This window comes from Gadus chalcogrammus, chromosome 14, assembly GCF_026213295.1.
Source record: "Gadus chalcogrammus isolate NIFS_2021 chromosome 14, NIFS_Gcha_1.0, whole genome shotgun sequence".
Classification (NCBI taxonomy): domain Eukaryota; kingdom Metazoa; phylum Chordata; class Actinopteri; order Gadiformes; family Gadidae; genus Gadus; species Gadus chalcogrammus.
In genome coordinates, this window is record NC_079425.1 from 18,810,412 (window position 1) to 18,829,504 (window position 19,093).

Here is a 19,093-nt window from a genome sequence, read left to right on the forward strand (position 1 = left end):
GTCTTGAATAGTATATTAGTAGAATATAGGCTATAGTAGTAATGTTGGCTATAATGTAGAATAGCAGGCCTGTATTAAAGTAAGGTTAGTATTTGTTTGCATTGTATTGGAAAATACTGATAGGATTTGAAATTGTTATTACTGTGTGTATATTATTGTGTGCATATTGGCCACAAGTCTCAGACACAAGAACACCATTTTTTGGTCATAACGAAAGGCCCTTTGTACAAAGTGAGAGACGTATTCGTTTGAGAAACCTTTAATATATTTGGTATGCTTAATATATGGTATATAATATATATGCAGACATAACACACAGTTATATGCGATCATGACTGATCTCCTTGTCTTCCAGTGAAGTGCTTCTACCTGGGGTTTCCTTGCCCTTGCTTCTTTTTTTATCTCACACATTTAGGCGATCACTTTCTTTGTCCTGCAAGTCGTTTTTTCCCATGCTAAGGGTGGCTCCGAGGTGGGCAAATAATTCTATACATTAGGAAATAACAGATGAAAACGACTCCATTGGCCATGCATAGATGGATTTTAGTCGTTGAATAGCTTTCCTGTCATTCCCGCCACAGGAACTTTACAAGCATCGTTGCCACATTGCTCCAATGAACCTGGCTGGCTCATTGCTTGGTTTATGCAGACCATTACAGCTTTGAACAATGTGTAATCACCCAGTGGTGGATAGCAGAAGTTTAGGATGTCCTAATAGTAGAATGGTATGGGAACAAACATGGAGGTCAGAAACGCTTCCACCGATGTTGGAGATTAGACATAAACATACACATGTAACTGTTTTCCTACTAGACACTTCCCTTAAGGTGATAAAGTGAAGTGAGCTGTTCTTAAAGAAGTTATATTTTGTGTTATCATTAAAAATATAAAGAATTTACAGTTCTTTAAAACACCCAATTATTTGGTGTATTTTTTACTAAGTATTATTACTATCTCTTTATTTTTTACGTTACATTTTTTGCTCACATGACTTTGGCCAAGAGAAATGCATAATTCCGCTTTTTACTGCTCTCCAAAGGAAGGACAACCAGTCTTTCATTGGGCAATTTCAGCATGAAAGGAAGTAGAAAACATGACTGTTGCTGTGCCTGTCACAGTAATGCAATCACGTTTCAACTTAAATTAACTTCAACTTAACAGCAGCATATTATTATTATTACTATACAATTGAAGACACAGTCCTTTTGCATATACAGAATATCAAATGTCTGAATTCATATAAAGTAATGATAAAACTGTAAAAAAAAACATTATAATCAACAATATGGCTGCTATAGCATCACATTGGAGGTTATGGTTCCTCAAAACAAGAGCCTTGCAAATTGTTGGGTGATGACAGCAAAAGGATGGTACAAATATAGCCTTAAATGACACAATGAACCAACTCTTTGCAATATGTATTCTTTTAAATTATAAACTTAAATTCAATTAAAAAATTAAATCAGTATATACATACATACTTATTTTTCATGAATGCAAAATAAAAACAAGAGTAAGCATATAAATATAATATCCATTCACAAAACAACTTAATTTTCATCAAGGCTATTTACAAAAACAAAGGATTTCATTCATTCACAATTCTTGTAAACTTTTTGTCGACAATTACCAAAAAGGAATCCAAATAGCAATACCCCAAATAATACACACATTGTCACAAACTCACCACTTTTGAACCAGACATTTTCACACATTTACATACGTACGTACGTCTATCTGTCACTCCAGAGAACATTGAGAGCTGCTGGTCTGGTTGCTCTTGCTCTTGGACACAAAGGACATCTCTCGGTTGTTCTCCCCTGGGGACGTGCTGGAGATGTGGTGGAACAGCTTCTGGATGCCCGTCTCCCTCAGAGAGCTCCTGAAGGATCGCGCTGCAAACATGTACAGCATGGGGTTGACCGTGCTGCTGATGAAGACCAAGGCTCCGGCCACGAAGGTCATGGTGTTCCCTGCGCTCTCTAGGCGCTGGGACGCGGCCGGGTGGGACCCCTTGATGGCGAGCTGCACCAGTGTCAGGATGTTCCCCACGTGATGCGGCGTCCAGCACACGGTGAACACCACCACCACGCTGCAGATCAGCAAGGTGGACTTGCGTTTGGACTTCAGGGTCATCTGAGCAATGCGGCTGCAGAGGCAGCTGTAGCAGACCACCAATACAGCGAGGGGCACCACGAATCCCAACAGCGTCTCAAGCAGCAGGAAAAGAACCTGCTGGCCATCAGAGGCGTACTCCCGGTACAAACACTGCATCTCGCCTGGTTCCCCGTCCAAGACCTGGGTGGGGAGGACGGGCAAGCTCAGCAGGAAGGCAGCGGTCCAAAGCACCAGCAGCACTTTGCTCAGGGCTTTTTTCCTCTTCCAGTCGGCCGAGGCGAAGGGGTGGCGCACGGCCAGGAAACGCTCCACGCTCATGGTGGTGATGAGGAAGACGCTGCTGAACATGCAGGCGTTGATGACAAAGACCATGGCCTTGCAGGAAGCCTGGCCGAACACCCAGGAGAAGGCCAGGCTGTAGATCCACAATGGGAGGGTGATGAGGATGAGCAGGTCCGCCACAGCCAGGTTGAGAATGAGGATGACGGTGTGCGAGCGCTTCTTGACGTGCCTCAGGATTGTCCAGATGACCAGGAGGTTCCCCGGAGCCCCGACCAAGAAGGACAGACCCAGGATCACACAGCACACGGTTGTTCCACTGGATATATCCTCGAATTCCATGTCTTCTGAAGAGGGCAAAGCCATCGCTTGTCTCAAGCTACATCTGTGTATAAATGTATGTGTATGTGTGTGTACGCATGTGCGGTCTAGTGTCCTCATACAAAAAGTGCTGTCCAAGCAAGCCTCCACTTCCTTCTGAGCCTTGAGCGGACAGGAAGTAGGTGTTTCACAGGTTTTTTAGAGAGGCAGAGATCCAGTGACTCATCCATCAAGCTTTTGAGTCACGAAAAATAAAATAGGAACTAATGTTTAATTTATCTAAAATACAAAGGTCAATGTTCAATAGGATACATTTGTTTCAAGAATAGATCCTGTTGTACGATTGTACAATTCTTCTGGTTAATTTAAAGCTGGAAAATTACAAAAGCAAGGTTTTTTCTACGTAGTTATTTATTTGAGAATACACGCCCAGTTACAGCTGATGGTAATGGGTGTCGTAAGACATTGGGTATTTACAACACACAATATTAGGGGGAGTAACACATTCCAGAAAGGAATAAAATACTTTTTGAAAAAGTCAAAATCTCTTGAAGGTACACCAGTTCCTTCTTTTTCTCCCCTCAACAAAAATGAACTTGGCTCTTACAGAAACATGTTATGTGGCATGGTTACTATAGTATATGGCACAGAGGAAATACAGATCATCTGTGTTTTTCATTTCAATTGAGGTTACACAATCCTACCAATCGTAACAACTCTGACTTCATGAGAGTTGAGACAGTTAATTGGATGCAGTATTATTACCCTTACAAGATATTAATGGAAAATATTTGATGTTATTTTCGAACAATGTTTATCCACAACTATACATATTAACAAGTAACTGCATAAAAATTTATATCTATCTAGATCCTAATCACCACAAAAAAGTATCACAAATTCATGTTAATTCAAGAAATGAAATAATTGGATCAAATTATCACACATTGGTCATCATATTCCACATTTTCACAGTTTAAACACTCACAAATATTGAAATGCTATACTTTTAAAGTCCTCTTTTATGTTGTATTGTATCAAATATATATTATGCAACTTAAATAACAGTAAAAATAGTGAAACAATTTAAAAGTCATGATATATTCCAACGTTCCAAACCAACATATTCCTTAATCACCTATTCAATGATTAATAAATAATCAAATTATGATGACAGAATAACAATTTCACACGTCTCTTAAATTGAATGTGTGAGACAACGGTTGCTCTCTGTCTGTGGATTCACATTCACTGTCTGCTTCTTTAGCACTAGTTCCCCGAAAAGCTTTGGTGTGTGTGGCCACTTCCTGAAAGAATCTGACGATTTTAAGCCCTCTGATGCGTACTTTGGATCTCCGGGCAGCGAAGGCATACAACACAGGGTTCACCGAACTGCTCACGAACACCAGAGCACCGGCGATAAGGGTTAAACTGTCAGAGCCACATGAGCTGTCCATACTCTGGATACACACCAGCTGAATGATGTTGTTGATGTGGTGAGGCAGCCAGCACAAGGTGAATGCTAACACCAAGCTGGCTATCAGCAGCATCACCTTCCTTTTGTCCTGGAATTTACTTTCTCTGAGCTGGCTGGCGACCAGACAGTAGCAGATAGACATGATTGTGAAGGGCACCACAAATCCTGCAATGGTCTCAAGAGAAATAATTGTTCTCTCTTGAGCCACAGAGCTGAAATTCCTGAAGAGGCACTGCGCGCCCCCTACCCCCTCCGACACCTCCTGGGTCAGGATAGCAGGTACCCCCAGGAGCAGCGCCAGGACCCAGGTGGCGATCAGGCTGACGTCCAGAACGTTCTGGGTTCTGGAGAACTGAATGACGAATGGGTAGCGGACTGCCACAAAGCGCTCAATGCTCATGAGTGTGATGAGGAAGATACTGCTGTACATGCACACGTGGATCACATACACAACCGTCTGGCAGAAGACCTCTCCGAATACCCAGGAGTAGACCAGGGAGTAGATCCACAGGGGCAGGGTGATGAGGACCAGCAGATCGGCGGCAGCCAGGTGGAGGATGAGCAGGATGGTGTGGGTGCGGGGCTTAACATGCCTCCAGATGATCCATATGACCAGCAGGTTTCCCGGGGCACCCAGCAGGAAGGCCAGGCCCAGGAAGGTGGCTGAGATCGTCTGGCCCACAGAAGACAGGGGATCCATTAAGTTTTTGGTGGCGGGCTCTGTGGACGATGAGAGGTTCATCATACTGATAGTTATCAAGGAGACTGGTTGACTTCTTCCTGCAATCAAAGAGTGCAGTAAGAACATAACGCAGCAAGAGTGGGTGTGGACTTCTGTTTTTTACCAGACTTTGGTCAACTTCTCTTTCGCACTCCATGGACACGTTGAGTCATCAAATGGATGCTAGGTTATAAAAGTTTTTTTATCTCCTGAACCCTCACACTCTGTATGGTTTATTGGCCAGAAACAAACGGCCATGTGAGATTCGGCCATCAGTTTCAACTATAGATATAGTCCATATATTCCATACATAAAACACATATATAGTCCATTGTTATGTAGTGAAACATCATACAAATCCCATAATATAATAAAATAATTAAATTTAGTAAAGTGAATTGATATCAGTTTATGAGCTTTCAACTGGTCACTATATGGGCAAGAGTCTGGTATGGTGAAGTGAAAGTGAAAGTATCATTCAAACGTTTCAAAACAAACCACTATTTTGGCTTACATTCTTGTTAGCTCTAATTGGCAGTAGAACCTCAATATTATAACTCACATTTCCCCAAACAGGGAAATGTGTACCTAGGTTTACATAAGCAGGTCTCAGGGGGTACATAAATATGTTGATTTTGAAAAAACAAAACAAATATAAATATGTTTGTGGTTTTGTGGATTGCTCATCAATAAAGTTAAGATTATCAATAACAAAATAGGTACTGTTATTCCTATTTGTAGGAGGAGCCGCTCGATGATAATAGTGTAATATCAGTGTAATATCTGGCAATGTCTGGTTTGGTATCGATTAAGGGGTACTGATGAAGCTGTGGAGATACATTGAGGTTTGGAGTAATCGAACTGAGCAGGCATGGGGGGACCATAAATTATTATGAGGATCGTTGCGCAAGCGCAATATACGCTATCGGCCTACACGTCACGTAACCAACAGGCTCAAATAAATATGACGACGCTGTCAACACGGATCTCTGTACTCGAATAGAGATAGATGATCAAATATAGCAAATCGATTGGCTACAACGGAGGCATTGGGCGAAACTGTAAGTGTTTGTTTTGCCGTGGGTGAATGCATCTGTCTGATCTTAGAGATACGTTAGCTAGCTGCGTAGCCTACATTAGCACTGCGGCTAACTTATGCTAGCTAGCCTTATCGGTGCAGGGAAACTGGGTTATGGGGCGTGAGACCCTTTTATCATTCATACAAGTCTTATGTTACGTTTTCTACACGTCAGGCAGGTAGCTTGTAGCGCCTTGGCTTCTTGAAGGAATAGGATTTTAACTTTAGAACAGACCCTGCCTGATCTAACGTTGTGTTTTTGTCTCACTCACTGTCTGCAAGCTGTCATTAATTCAGTTGTTTTAGTCTCACAGAAAGGTCAATGTATGTGAATGTGGCTTAATCACAGTCTTAAAGGGCTTCACAGGCCACATTTTGTGGCAAACACCTAAAATCCCAATATCTGCCTCATGATATGTGGTGTAATTGTATATAAACCTGTATTCTTTAAATGCAAGACATTCAAGCACTTCTAATCGTATATTTGGCAATAGGCAGCACACGTACCCTGTAACATTGCATTTGAATTTACACAGGTGTAAATCCAATTAAAACCCTCAAATTAATATTCTTCAACCCGCTTTTCTCCTTCAACAGGTTGCTGTCAGGTGCAGGCAGGGGATTTTTTTCCGTTGTGCACTACCTTTGGGGGCTTCAGTGCAGATTTATAAACTTGCCGGGAGACGTAGGAAACCAACATTGCAATGCCGCTGCTTTTCTTAGAGAGGTTTCCGTGGCCAAGCCTCCAGACTTACACGGCGTTGAGTCTGGCTCTGCTGGCTGGCAGCATCTTCAGCGCCTACAACACAGTCACTGATCAAGGTTTTGGGGGCTTGGAGACAGACGAACCCCATAGCCCCGCCGCGTCTGAGTTGGAGAGTGAAGACACGGACAATGATATAGAAGGCTCCAAACTGGCAAGCACTGTGCTGTGGTATCTAGTCATGGACAGCTTCTTTGTATGGGTGAGTTGGTGTAAGACACTGTTTGGTAAATGTAGTGATCGTGGTATTAATAAACTTTGACTAATGCAATTGTTGTTTATTTGTTTGTCTTGCAGGTGTTGGTGAACACATTTTGCTGCTCACTGATGCTAATTGCAAAGATGATCCAATGTGTGGTGTTTGGGCCCTTGAGGGTCAGCGAGAAGCAGGTGCGTTAACTCTGCTTGCTCTATTTATTGGTTATGTGATCAGGAAACTGGAAAAATCTCATGTGTGTGTGTGTGTGTGTGTGTGTGTGTGTGTGTGTGTGTGTGTGTGTGTGTGTGTGTGTGTGTGTGTGTGTGTGTGTGTGTGTGTGTGTGTGTGTGTGTGTGGTCATTACATTTTAATGACCAGATGAGGCAATATCTCCACATGTCCCATACATTGTGTGACATGTGGTGTGTTCTGTCCGCTGCCTGCAGCACCTGAAGGATAAGTTCTGGAACTTCGTCTTCTACAAATTCATCTTCATCTTCGGAGTGCTCAATGTGCAGACGGTTGAGGAGGTGGTCATGTGGTGCCTCTGGTTCTCTGCCCTGGTCTTCCTCCATCTCATGGTCCAGCTCTGCAAAGACCGCTTTGAATACGTATGTTTTCCGTCTCTCGTTCCTAATCTCACTCCCCCTGTATTCCCCCTCTCTCTTGCTCTCCCTCCATCTATCGTGCTCCCACTTCCTCTATCTAGCTGTCTCACTTTCGTTTTTTTAGAGGGACCAACTTCAGCCAGACATCTTTAGATAAGTTCACATGGTTACTTTATTTATGTATCCTAATCTTGAGTACCGTGAATTCAACTTGAGTTTATACAATTTATGCACTTGCTCTACCTTAAAGGTCCCATGGCATGCTACCTTATGGATGCTTTAATATAGATATTAGTGGGCCCCTAACACAGTATTTGAAGACGTTCCCTAAATTCAGAATTACAGCCACTACGAGCCAGTCGCACATTGTGCCATTTCGGTGTCTGTAGTTTTAATGCAAATGAGGAGGAGAGAGACGGGTCAAGGAGCGATTTTCTCCCGCCGGAGCCCCGCCGGAGCCCCGCCGGAGCCCCGCTGTCGAGGCACCACCGCCTCGGAAGCGGGCAGCGTGCCTTGCGGCGGTGGTGCCTCACGGCGGTAGTGCCTCGCAGCATCTCATGGCTGAGATAACCCCCACTACGAGTCTCGTTGTGGAAATACCAGAGACGTCAGCGAACCCGACATGTTATGCGCCATAACACCAACAGCAGAACGGTTATCCAACTAACAAAGAAGTGTACAACACTTGTGTTACAGTTAGGGATGGCGAAAATGTAAAATATCCTTGACCGACCACCGAACCTCATTAACCGGTTGAAACCGGTTAACCGATCAGATTAAAATGTGCTATTTGAAATAGCAGCCATTTCGAGCCGCGTCAGCCGGCTGCTATTTCGTAACTCTGCTTATCTCTCTCCCGTTCGTCCTCCTCTCTGAGTGAGAGGCAGGGGCTCTAACCGCGGCACGACCTGTGTTTGAATTGAAACACGAGGCATGCTTACTGCAAGTTGTCCGTGTGTAGAGAGCAGGCTCGAACGCCCTCAATGGTCTGAGATGGCGCGGACCTGGTTGAGACCCTGCGCGGGATTCACCCGGGGCCAATCGGAAGAGGGCAGCATTAGGAGCTCATTTGAAACATTCCCGCGGCTCATTTAAGAAAATGACAGCTCCGAAGGACGCCGCTTGTTTAGTTTGGAGGAGACGGAAAAATTGAGAGTGAGGGATAATTATTTTCGGTCTACGAGTAGACCGCCGACAGATCCCAAGTCGACCGCGAGGGGTGAAGAAGGAAAAAATAAATAAAAAATGTTGCAGTTCAAAGCCGTCAACAGTAGTTACGCACTCCTAAACGTTGGCATGGCTGAGGGGAAACGAGCTAAGACCTACCATTTTCACCCTGAGTGGGAGGAAGATTATTGATTATTGTTGAGAAGGTGCCGCGCGCAGATGGAATGAAACCCCCACTGAAGTCCGTAGGTTCACGATACATGTGGCGCTTGCACGGTCGTAGCTCATTGTCTCATTGGCGGACCAAATTCTCTGGGCGGGCAAGGAAGAGAAAGGGGAGGTAACTTGGCCCCTTATGACGACATATCGGGCCACATTCCAAATCAGCACGCCTGAGCTTCCATTTTTTCAAAGGCAAGCAGGATACCTTGTGCTCGTTTTACACCGAACGCAAGTTTTGGCCACTGGGGGACCATAGGCAGGCTAGGGGAACTCATATTAAAGTTAGAAAACCTCATAAAGTGGGATTTTCATGCCATGGGACCTTACCTTAACATTTATTGGCTATCTTAATTGAATAGTGGAAATGGTCATAAATATTTGGCCTGTTAAGCCCTTTGAGACTGTAATGGTGATAAGGGGCTATACAAATAAAATTGAACTGAATTGGTTCAGCCTCTAATGTATAAGGAAAGTTATTGAGTAAAATTCCCAGGCATGGGTTTTGTGGAGGAGTCATTTCGAAGGAATTCTTCAGGGTGACAGCTGACGGAATGACGTCCGTTGCATCAGAGTGGGTTAAGAAGAAATACAAGTTCATCATGACTCTTGTATCAGAGTGGGTTAAGAAGAAATAAAAGTTCATCATGACTCTTGTGAAATATATGAAGTTCCTTGGTGTGGGTATTTGCTAGGTGCAGTATAGTCAACATCTCACTGTGGTTAGCAAACTATTATTTTTTTTGTTATGTTACAGGGAAATGGTCCTCTACCCTTATATCCACTTTGAGTTCATAAGTCATTTCGGACCACAACTCCCTCATGTTGTGGTTGTGGCTGTACCACCATGTTGTATCTCAAGCTCTAATAATAGAGTAATGCGCTTGCTCGGTAACTGATAATGTCAGAGCTGCATCTCTTGCATGTTGTCTACGTATCGGAGTTTGTATGGGGTTGAGGTTAAATTGTTTCAAAGCAAAGTACATGGGGTTTTTAAACACAATCGTAAAACACATTTTACAATTTCTAGAGACCATACTGAGAGGGTGTGCATGCCCAGAATTGTCTCTATAGTTAGCCTTTTTTCTATAGTTAGTTTGTGTTAAAGGGAAGGTTGGGGTTTTTCCTTCCCAGTTGAATCCCTAGTATGTGCACGGCACATTTTGTGCACAGCACTGGCGCCATCAGTTCATGATGGCACTTTGACCACACCCCTCTATCGATGTTTGTGTACGTCTTGATCACCGCAAATTATTTGTGGAAATGTTTACTCATCACAAAGGTGTGTTCTGTGATGGTACACTTACTACCAGTACTGGTACTTATTTACCACTTACAGCGTGGGTAATAATATCTAATTGATGGCATTAATCGTAAGACCTCCTGATCAAGAGAGGGCAACATGTCCTTTTTTCAACATGTCCCAAAATTATCCATGTTGTGTTAATAGGCGTTAAAGTGTAGTGGCCAGCCCAAAGGTGCTGGGTTTGATCCCCCCCACTATCTGCATCCAATGCTCTAGGCATCCTAGCTCTTAATGACATGTCTCTGCATTCACCGTAAGTCGCTTTGGATACAAGCATAAAAGAAGTTGCATTGGTAATTGTACTAATGTTGTCTGTGTTTGGCCTCCCCGTAGCTGTCCTTCTCCCCTACCACGCCCATGAACAGCCACGTGCAGGTGCTGTCCCTGCTGGTGTCCCTGCTGCTCGGCTGCTGTGGCTTGGCCGTGGTCTGTGGCCTTCTGGGGGCCACACACGGCATGCACACTCTCTCCTTCATGGCTGCAGAGGTGAGACAGAGAGACGTCACAGTGTTTCCCACACATAGACCAATGTGTGGCGCAGTGCCACAGAATGAACACCGGAGCGCCACAAATTGATTCTGCTTTTCTTTTTTTCTTTTTCTTTTTTTGTGATTTTGAATATAAATATCGTTCTGTTCATTCATCTCCGCACAGCACTCTTTCTCTCTGTCATTCTCGTTCACACACGCACACAGAGACAAGCGCGCATACATGCCAACGGTGCGTGGGCAGTGGGTATACTACCACTTATTGGATAAAACCGTGTATCACTGATACACTGCACACGCACTGACAGCGGATTCGCCCGCGCCCCCTCTCAACGCGCCTACAAAGGAAAACCTGAAGCAGCGGGATATTTGGGATTAATGTGAAATGCGGTTATAGTTTACCGGTATATATATTACGGTGTTGGACCCCCAGCCCGTTGTGCCGGCGATTTGAATTCGCTCTGCAGCAGTAGGAGATCGGGAAGTGGGCCGATCGGGAAGTGGTGCTCGATTACACAAATGAGCAAATGCGGAACCCCCCCCCCCCCCGTCAAGACTCCACGTCCCCCACCATACATTGCTACCTGGTCTGTGGGAAACACGGTCATATGTAGCCTTCTTGCGTTGTAGCCTTCATATGTTGTTGCCTTGGTATTTTGTAGTTTTCATATGTTGTAGAGACTTGTATGTTTTCTCCTCCATGTGTTGCAGTCTTTGTTTGTGTTCTTCGTATGTTCTAGCCTTTGTATGTTGTAGCCTTCATATGTTGCCTTGCTAGATCTTTGTTGTCCCCATCGTTAGTTGTAGCCTTCGTATTAGGCGATCTGATTTGTATATTGACAATTAAAGGGATGATCGACTTTTTTTTTTGTCCTACGCCTATATTAGGGCGCTTTTATCCCACTTACTTTCAATCCGTACTCTATAAACAGAGTACACAGACTCTGTCCTAACATAGTGCTCTTCCTCCTTAAAATACTAATATAATATGATGTTTTCTTTCTCAGTGTCTTCTGGTGACCGTGCGCACCGGTCATGTCATCATGAGGTAAGGCTTTCTCTCTCTCTCGGATCAATGCACTCTTACTTTCAGGCTTTCTGTTTTCATCACCATAAGTGTGAAAGGGATTGCTGTTCCAAAAAGGGAGGAAGAAACATGATTAAGCCGACGCTAATCAAGTAGAGAGTACATCAGATTACACAGTGATTTAAAATCAATACCACACGTTGTACTTGAGCTTCGGTCGCTTTTAGTGTACTATTTCAGAGGCAGGTCAGCCAGTGAGTCGTATCGGATCACCACGTCTCAATATTAATCCTGACATCCGATCCATTGGTTCTGTCTGATGTTGAACCCCGTTCAGATAAGGAATTTGGGTGTAAAGTAGACAGATTGATAGATAGAAGGGAACTCTATTCAACCCGAGGGGAAATTAGTCGTAACCGCAGCAGACACATTTTTTTAAACATTACGACATTTGAAAAAGACCAGTAGTGACACAGAAAGAATATAATAAAGTTAACAAATATACAGTATTTGGTATTGCAGTATTATCTGTGCAATAATAATAAATGATGTATATTAAAGTACTTTAGTGCAGTGCAAATCTACTGCTCAGTTTTCAGTGATTTGCTTTCAAGTGAAAAAACATAATGTAAAGCCCATGTGCTTATTTACATTAGAGGTCTGCGAATAAAGAAAAACCTTGTAGAGAAATAAACATTGACGTTACTTGATAGCTGACTCGAAAACAAGGAAGCCCGTTTTCTACCATGTGCTCTAAGTCCATGAACGATAATACAAAGCCTCTGCGTCTCTAAATGTCTCTCCTTGTTTTCTAAATCGGTCAAAAAGGGCAGGGTTTTAGCTGCATTCTCTCCATTGGCTCACAGACACACTCAACCATCAGTTTCGGCCGTCGTGGCCTTTTAAGTAATATTGTACTATTCAACAATTTTGTAATGGTTTCACCCCAGCATTGGGTGGTACGTGTTAGTATTTGGGTTGTGGGCAAAGATGCGTGATAAGATGTGGCTTATACTACAGAGCGGCTTCTTTTTTATATTTTCACACATACAACCCCATTTTACCGCTCCTCCGGCTTATAGTAAATGCTGCTTTTACTTATATGTATTTGCTCTCCTCCCATCCAGATACTCCATCCACCTGTGGGACCTCAACCACCCTGGGACCTGGGAGAGCAAGGGGACGTACGTGTACTACACAGACTTCATCATGGAACTGGCCATGCTCTTCCTGGACCTAATGCATCACATCCACATGCTGGTAGGTCCCAGAGAGCAGCGCCCCCTCCTGGCTGATACAGGCAGGATAGTCTAGTGGTGTGGGTGGGATGATCCCCGGTCAACAGTCTCTGGGTTCCATCGCCTTGTCTGCAGTCGTCCTGTAGTCTGTGTCTGTATCCGTCACTGTACGCTGCTTTTCATTGAAGTTTCTGCTAAATACAACAAGAGCTCTGACACCGCAGAATCACTTGCAGGGGTTTGGTTGTTCATCATGTGTCGTATACTAGCTTAGATTGTTCATGTTGGTATTGGAATCTATTCTCCCTTGTGAACAAGTGTGAGCACCCTGGCTCAGTCAAGGAAGAAGCATTTTATTTGACCCTCTCTTCTCCTCCTCCTCCTGTGACCAGCTGTTTGGGAACATCTGGCTCTCCATGGCCAGTCTGGTCATCTTCATGCAGCTGCGCTACCTCTTCCACGAGGTGCAGCGCCGCATCCGCCGCCACAAGAACTACCTGCGCGTCATCGACAACATGGAGGCCAGGTGAAATGAGGCTCCCGCCCACACCTTCTCCCCTGGTGGACATTTAAGCAGGGGTCCAGGGCAGCGGCTCCATATCGGGAGTGGTCGGCGATGTTTGGATAATCACTGGAGGGCACTGTGTCCTATTTCCTATGTCACTAGCCTAACCTGTATGCACCCTTGAACAAGATGTACTAACCCCTACCTGCCCCATAATGACCTGGCTTTGAATGTAATATAAGTCACTTTGGGGGTAAAGGATTAGATGTATCTGAAGTCACGTTTTGATAAAGGCTTCTGCTAAAGCGCTTAATGTAGTTCTGCACTGCTCAGACCTGATCAACGACGGCGTTAGGAAAACGTATTCTCATGTCTCTCTGAACCCAGGTTTGCAGTGGCTACTGAGGAGGAGCTGGCGGTCAACAACGACGACTGCGCCATCTGCTGGGACGCCATGGTGACGGCACGCAAGCTGCCCTGCGGACATCTGTTTCACAAGTAAGTCGAGGCTCAGGGGTCGCGAAGGTCCGCTAGACTGTAGGGATACGGCCTATATTGTTGGACATGTTGCACCTGCAACAATGACCAACTGTACAGGAGGACCGAAATTGTGTTTCCCCACGCTCATATTAATATGTTTAATGCATATAAAAGAACGTAATAGTGCATACATAATACAAAATAGAAAATTCTGTGCTATGAGGTAGTTATTGAGGCTCAAATGAACGTGCAATATAGTAAAGTGCTGAATAGCAGCATGGGGATACAATTTTACGTTATCGTGCATGCCAGTTATTGTGCATAAGATATACGATAGGATGGTACTTCATTTGACTTATTCGGCTGCTGGAGCATTCAGAACCCTGGCAAATGTGTGTTTATCAGGGCCGTTGCTAGACCTAGCACTTTCGGACTCCTGAAAAACGTTGGGACAGTGAATTAATATCAGAACTCATCGTCAGTGTGGTACTAATGACACCGTGTGTTGCAGCTCCTGCCTGCGCTCCTGGCTGGAGCAGGACACCTCGTGCCCCACCTGCCGCATGTCTCTGAACATCTACGGAGACGGGCCCCCGGCAGGCACCCCGCAGCAGCCCCCAGCGGCCGCCCTGGGGGCCAACATGGGCCCGGGGGCCCCGCCGCCCGAGGCCAGACCGCACGTCAACCAGCACAACCACTTCTTCCACTTTGACGGTGAGGAGAAATGAATCCAGCTGCTCCCAACAGGTTGCTATTACAAAGTCACCGTGGCCCAAAACCTCACCTGAAGGAACTCCTTTATACTCAATGCCATCAATATCAAGGACAGAAAAGACCGTTTCTCTATACCTGCACTAGTGCAACCACACAAAACATTTTCCTTTCCTTAAAGTTGTATGTTTTTAAAGTTAGTTTGACGTCTGCAAACGATTTTATATCGATGTAAAGTAAATCTGATTAGGCTAATGGTAGAGGCGTTTTATAACGATCATGGTGTCGATAGAAAATACAACTTGTGTGGAGGTGACCACTTATTGCAATAGCTGTCATATATAATCACATGAAAATCCTTTTGAAATGACCATGAATGAACCGTCCTTCCAGGCTCCCGCATCGCCAGCTGGCTGCCCAGCTTCTCTGTCGAAGTGATGCACACCACCAACATCTTGGGCATCGCCCAGGCCAACAACTCCCAGCTCAACGCCATGGTCAGTCCTCCACGCCTCCACTCGGACGGCGCTCTCTGAAATAGATAAATAGATAAATAGATAAATTGCTTTATGCTATTTCTAGTCCCCATTCTTCCTATAATGTTTCTTTTTGCTCTGAGCAGAGCACCTGTGACAGTCCCTCGGGCTCACCTGCTCCACCCTGCTCATTCTTCCCCCACCCCCCCCCCCCGCCCTGTCCACCTCTCAGGCCCACCAGATCCAGGAGATGTTTCCCCAGGTGCCGTTCCACCTGGTGCTGCAGGACCTGCAGCTGAGCCGCTCCGTGGAGCTGACCACTGACAACATACTGGAGGGCCGCATCGTGGTGCCTTTCCCCACACAGGTAAGAACCGGCGCACTCACCGGCACCTTAGGACTTCAGGGCTGCCAAGTTCTGGTCAGTTAGTCGATTGCTTGGTCGATACGCACCAGATTAAAAAAATATAAATGAATCCATAACACGACGTGTCCAACAACCTTCCGCTTGTGTCGGGGGCCCTCCCTCCCATTGGCGGTGCTTCTCCTCTGAGAACTAACCTCAACGTAAACGGATACAGCAGTGTCTCGGGTCATCGTGGTCATTGCTGTGCTCCCTCTGCAGGCTGCAGAGCGGGCCCCTTCCCAGGCAAACACGAGCTCAGAGGACCAGCCGGGGCCCAGCGGGGCGCCTGAGCCAGCGGCCCCTGAGCCAGACAACATGGAGATCCGCGGCAGCCGCTTCTCCAAGTCTGCAGACGAGAGGCAGTTGATGCTGAAGCAGAGGAAGGAGGAGTTGTTGCAGCAAGCACGCAGGTGTGGTGCAACAGTAACGCATTGCATTCATGTGTCCTTTTGTCCTCCGGTTTTGACATTGTTGCGGTCTGCAGTAGAGGCACCCAAACCTTCCGTACTTTGGGCCACAGAAAACCCCAAATATTTTGTGTAGCAAAATAAGCAATTCATTCAAGTCTGATGTCGAGCAAGTGAGATCACCCACTTGTGTCCATGTATACCGTATTTTCCGGACTATACGTCGCTCCCGAGTATTAGTCGCATCAGTCAAAAAATGCTCCATGACGAGGAAAAAAACATATATACGTCGCATCGGTGTATAAGTCGCATTTATTTTTAAACATTTAAACAAGAACGTTTAGTCTGGAGAGACTGAATAAAATTGCAATAGCAATATAGGTGTGTCGGTCCCACTCGTAGTTCTGAGAGTATACCGAATTCAGTGACACCGGGATTCCACCGGACGCGTATGCGCCGCGGTCCTAAACCTGAGCGCACGATCGGGAGGTGGAAGTTTCGCTTTAGATGCCTTCACAAGTCCAGCGGAGGGCTCCAGTTTTCGCCGGCCAAGTCATGCGCTGTGATATGTGTGACAGCTATGTTGCACAACATTGCAGCTAAGGCTGGGGTAGCTTTGGTTGAACCGGAGAACATTGAGGACGATGACGACGAGAATATAATTTATTCGGTGGTGCAGTAGGCTTGCAGCGTTCAGTTGTAGGCCTAATGAATGACGGTGCCATCTTGCGGCCGAAGATTATGTACGCACAATTTTGGCATATAAGTCGCTTCGAAATATAAGTCGCAGGGCAAGCCAAACTACAAAAAAAACGCGACTTATAGTCCGGAAAATACGGTATATTTCTGCAACACAGTAATCCCCTTGTAAGTCTTTAATATACCATCTGTCAATTGAAACTGACAACACATGTTGGCATCCCCACAAAGTTTTTTTTTTTTTTTTTACAAACCTGTGAATTGCGCCCATCCCAAGACCCACTTATGGTTTGCGACCCACAGTTTGATTGCCACTGGTCTACAGCCATTCTGTGCGGCATGGGTTAACAGTCCTGTCCTTAACGTGTGTTTGTGTGTGTGTGTGTGTGTCTTCAGGAGGTTTCAAAAGAAGGGTCCCGAGGTGCAGGACGAGGAGCTCCCCCGTCTGGAGGACCTCGTCGCCAGCGTGGTGTCCGACCCGCTCGCCTTGCGTCGCAGGACCATGGCGGCGGCGGCGGCCGAGAGACGCATGCAGACCCACCAGGACCCCGCGCCGTGAGGACCCCCCCCCCCCCCCCCCCCCCCGGCCCACGCACAAACCCACAACCCATCGGCACCACGCATCAACACCATCCGTCGACCACACCACCCGTGCATGGAACAGCCATGCCAATTAGTGGCGCAAGCATGGCCTTTGGATGCTAATTAAGCTGTAGCAGGTTCCCCCCCCCCCGTCCCCCCCGTCCTGAGAAGCTGCTTGGTGAACGCCGCTCAGTTTCAGAGCTGTGTTTTCTTCTTTGAGGAAGTACTTCTTAACACAGCGAAACCACAAGTTAAAAAGACCCTCAAAATACAGCGGGGCTAGGTTAGAGGAAGTATGGAACTTGATCTCAATTTGATTCACTTGTTAAATTTTTTTCTGTTTTTCATCTAAAAACATATATTTTTAATGATACTGATTGGGCAGGGGGAGGGGGGAATGTATATTCAAGATTGACAAACTAATATATTTTTGTTGCGTTTTACTTTGAGATGATTTTTGAACTGTGAAACTGGACTAGGGTTGAAGGCGGTATCGCACGTTCCTCATTGATTGGTCGTCAGAGAGAGGCAGACCACGTCACTTTAGTATTTAGCTATCAAATATGAATGTATATCAAGCGGATGCTGCAGAACTCAGTTTGTAACCCCAGTTTATACTGGGTTTGTTTGTGGACATCCTTACATTTTTAAGGCAAAGCCCTCTTTTCATCTGCAATGATCTCTTCAGACAAAGTGATTTGAGGCTTGTGATGCCTAGTATTCCCACATTGGGGTATAGTCTACCCCTCTCAACCATTTTTGTTTGTGTTATGCGGCACTGTTTTAAAGCAGACGTCAGTATTTTGTGGGGCAATGTGTAAATATGTGTGTGCGTGCACATTGCATGCCTCATTTTGTCCACACATTCATTCTGTTCCTATAGTTGCTATGAATTTCCTATAGTCTTTAGTCATGTTAGATATTTGTCTTTCTCAGCTGACAAACTGTTGATAATTGTGATCGTTGATGATTCTGTGAAAGTAACAACGGGCATGTTGAGAGATTTTGAGAGGGGAATCCTGCAATCGTACATGTACAGGTCTGTATTGGTGCGGAAGGTCACGTTTCACGTCAACCGTGTACATAGCCTCCCCCCCCCCCCCTCCGCACCCGCTCCTGTGCTCAGGTCATCTAAATGGTTTAATTTGTAAGACTTCCAGACAGACAGTCATGACCATGCCTAGGTTCTTAGTGTTGTGTCTTTGTGATAACAAGTACGCAATCCAACCATTTGTGTCAAGCCCGAGAAACGTTTTTGTTTCAATACACTTAATCCCAAAGATATCTCACAGACTTCCTTGGAAGGGAACCATTTCTTTTTTTTGTCAAAATATGCAGGATTGCTATTCGGATTGGATATAACAATTGAAAATAGTTTGGTGAAAACTTATTTTCTTCGTTTCATATGTCTACCACGGTTTCCTTTTCATTAGTTAATTGTTAAACATTACATATTTAATTTTGGACTTTGCTTTCTGCTATTTTGTGCCTAAAAATCAAGGAAGGGGTTGTGTATGGATTACTGCTGTAAATACTGTAGTTTTTGTAAAGTGGAAAAGTGTAAAGACTCAATAAAAACGAGTTCCTCTACAACTTTTTAACAAAACCCATCCACTTTGTCCCACTTACTTTTTCATCTGCACTAAACAACACCAAAACAGCTAGCCAGATGGGGGCCAGATAATGTTGTGACTAGGATTTTTTTACTCCATCGAAAAGGTAGGCCAACTAGGTTTCATACCCAATGTACTGCTTGAGCAAGAGCCTGACCCCTACCCACTCCTTAATGACGTCTGAATTCACTTTAAGTCGCTTTGG

At 45.0% G+C, this 19,093-nt stretch overlaps 3 protein-coding genes across 3 annotated transcripts; 1 reads left to right on the forward strand and 2 right to left on the reverse strand.

The window, feature by feature from the left end:
- Positions 1 to 60: 60 nt before the first annotated feature.
- Positions 61 to 2,936, reverse strand: si:dkey-148a17.6 (uncharacterized protein LOC108190685 homolog). The gene has a single exon (XM_056607503.1). It carries the CDS (start codon positions 2,836 to 2,838, stop codon positions 1,741 to 1,743), a length of 1,098 nt encoding a protein of 365 aa, XP_056463478.1. The 5' UTR covers positions 2,839 to 2,936; the 3' UTR covers positions 61 to 1,740.
- A 134-nt stretch (positions 2,937 to 3,070) lies between these two features.
- Positions 3,071 to 5,032, reverse strand: LOC130403243 (leukotriene B4 receptor 1-like). Its single transcript, XM_056607504.1, has one exon. The coding sequence runs from the start codon at positions 5,001 to 5,003 to the stop codon at positions 3,906 to 3,908; it is 1,098 nt and encodes a 365-aa protein (XP_056463479.1). The 5' UTR covers positions 5,004 to 5,032; the 3' UTR covers positions 3,071 to 3,905.
- A 692-nt stretch (positions 5,033 to 5,724) lies between these two features.
- amfra (autocrine motility factor receptor a) lies at positions 5,725 to 17,254 on the forward strand. The gene is made up of 14 exons (XM_056607502.1): positions 5,725 to 5,977; positions 6,592 to 6,959; positions 7,055 to 7,147; positions 7,403 to 7,567; positions 10,590 to 10,742; positions 11,752 to 11,792; positions 12,899 to 13,031; positions 13,402 to 13,535; positions 13,902 to 14,012; positions 14,506 to 14,708; positions 15,099 to 15,202; positions 15,414 to 15,548; positions 15,807 to 15,997; positions 17,090 to 17,254. Exons 2-14 carry the CDS (start codon positions 6,699 to 6,701, stop codon positions 17,250 to 17,252), a joined length of 1,887 nt encoding a protein of 628 aa, XP_056463477.1. The 5' UTR covers positions 5,725 to 5,977; positions 6,592 to 6,698; the 3' UTR covers positions 17,253 to 17,254.
- The last annotated feature ends 1,839 nt before the right edge of the window (positions 17,255 to 19,093 follow it).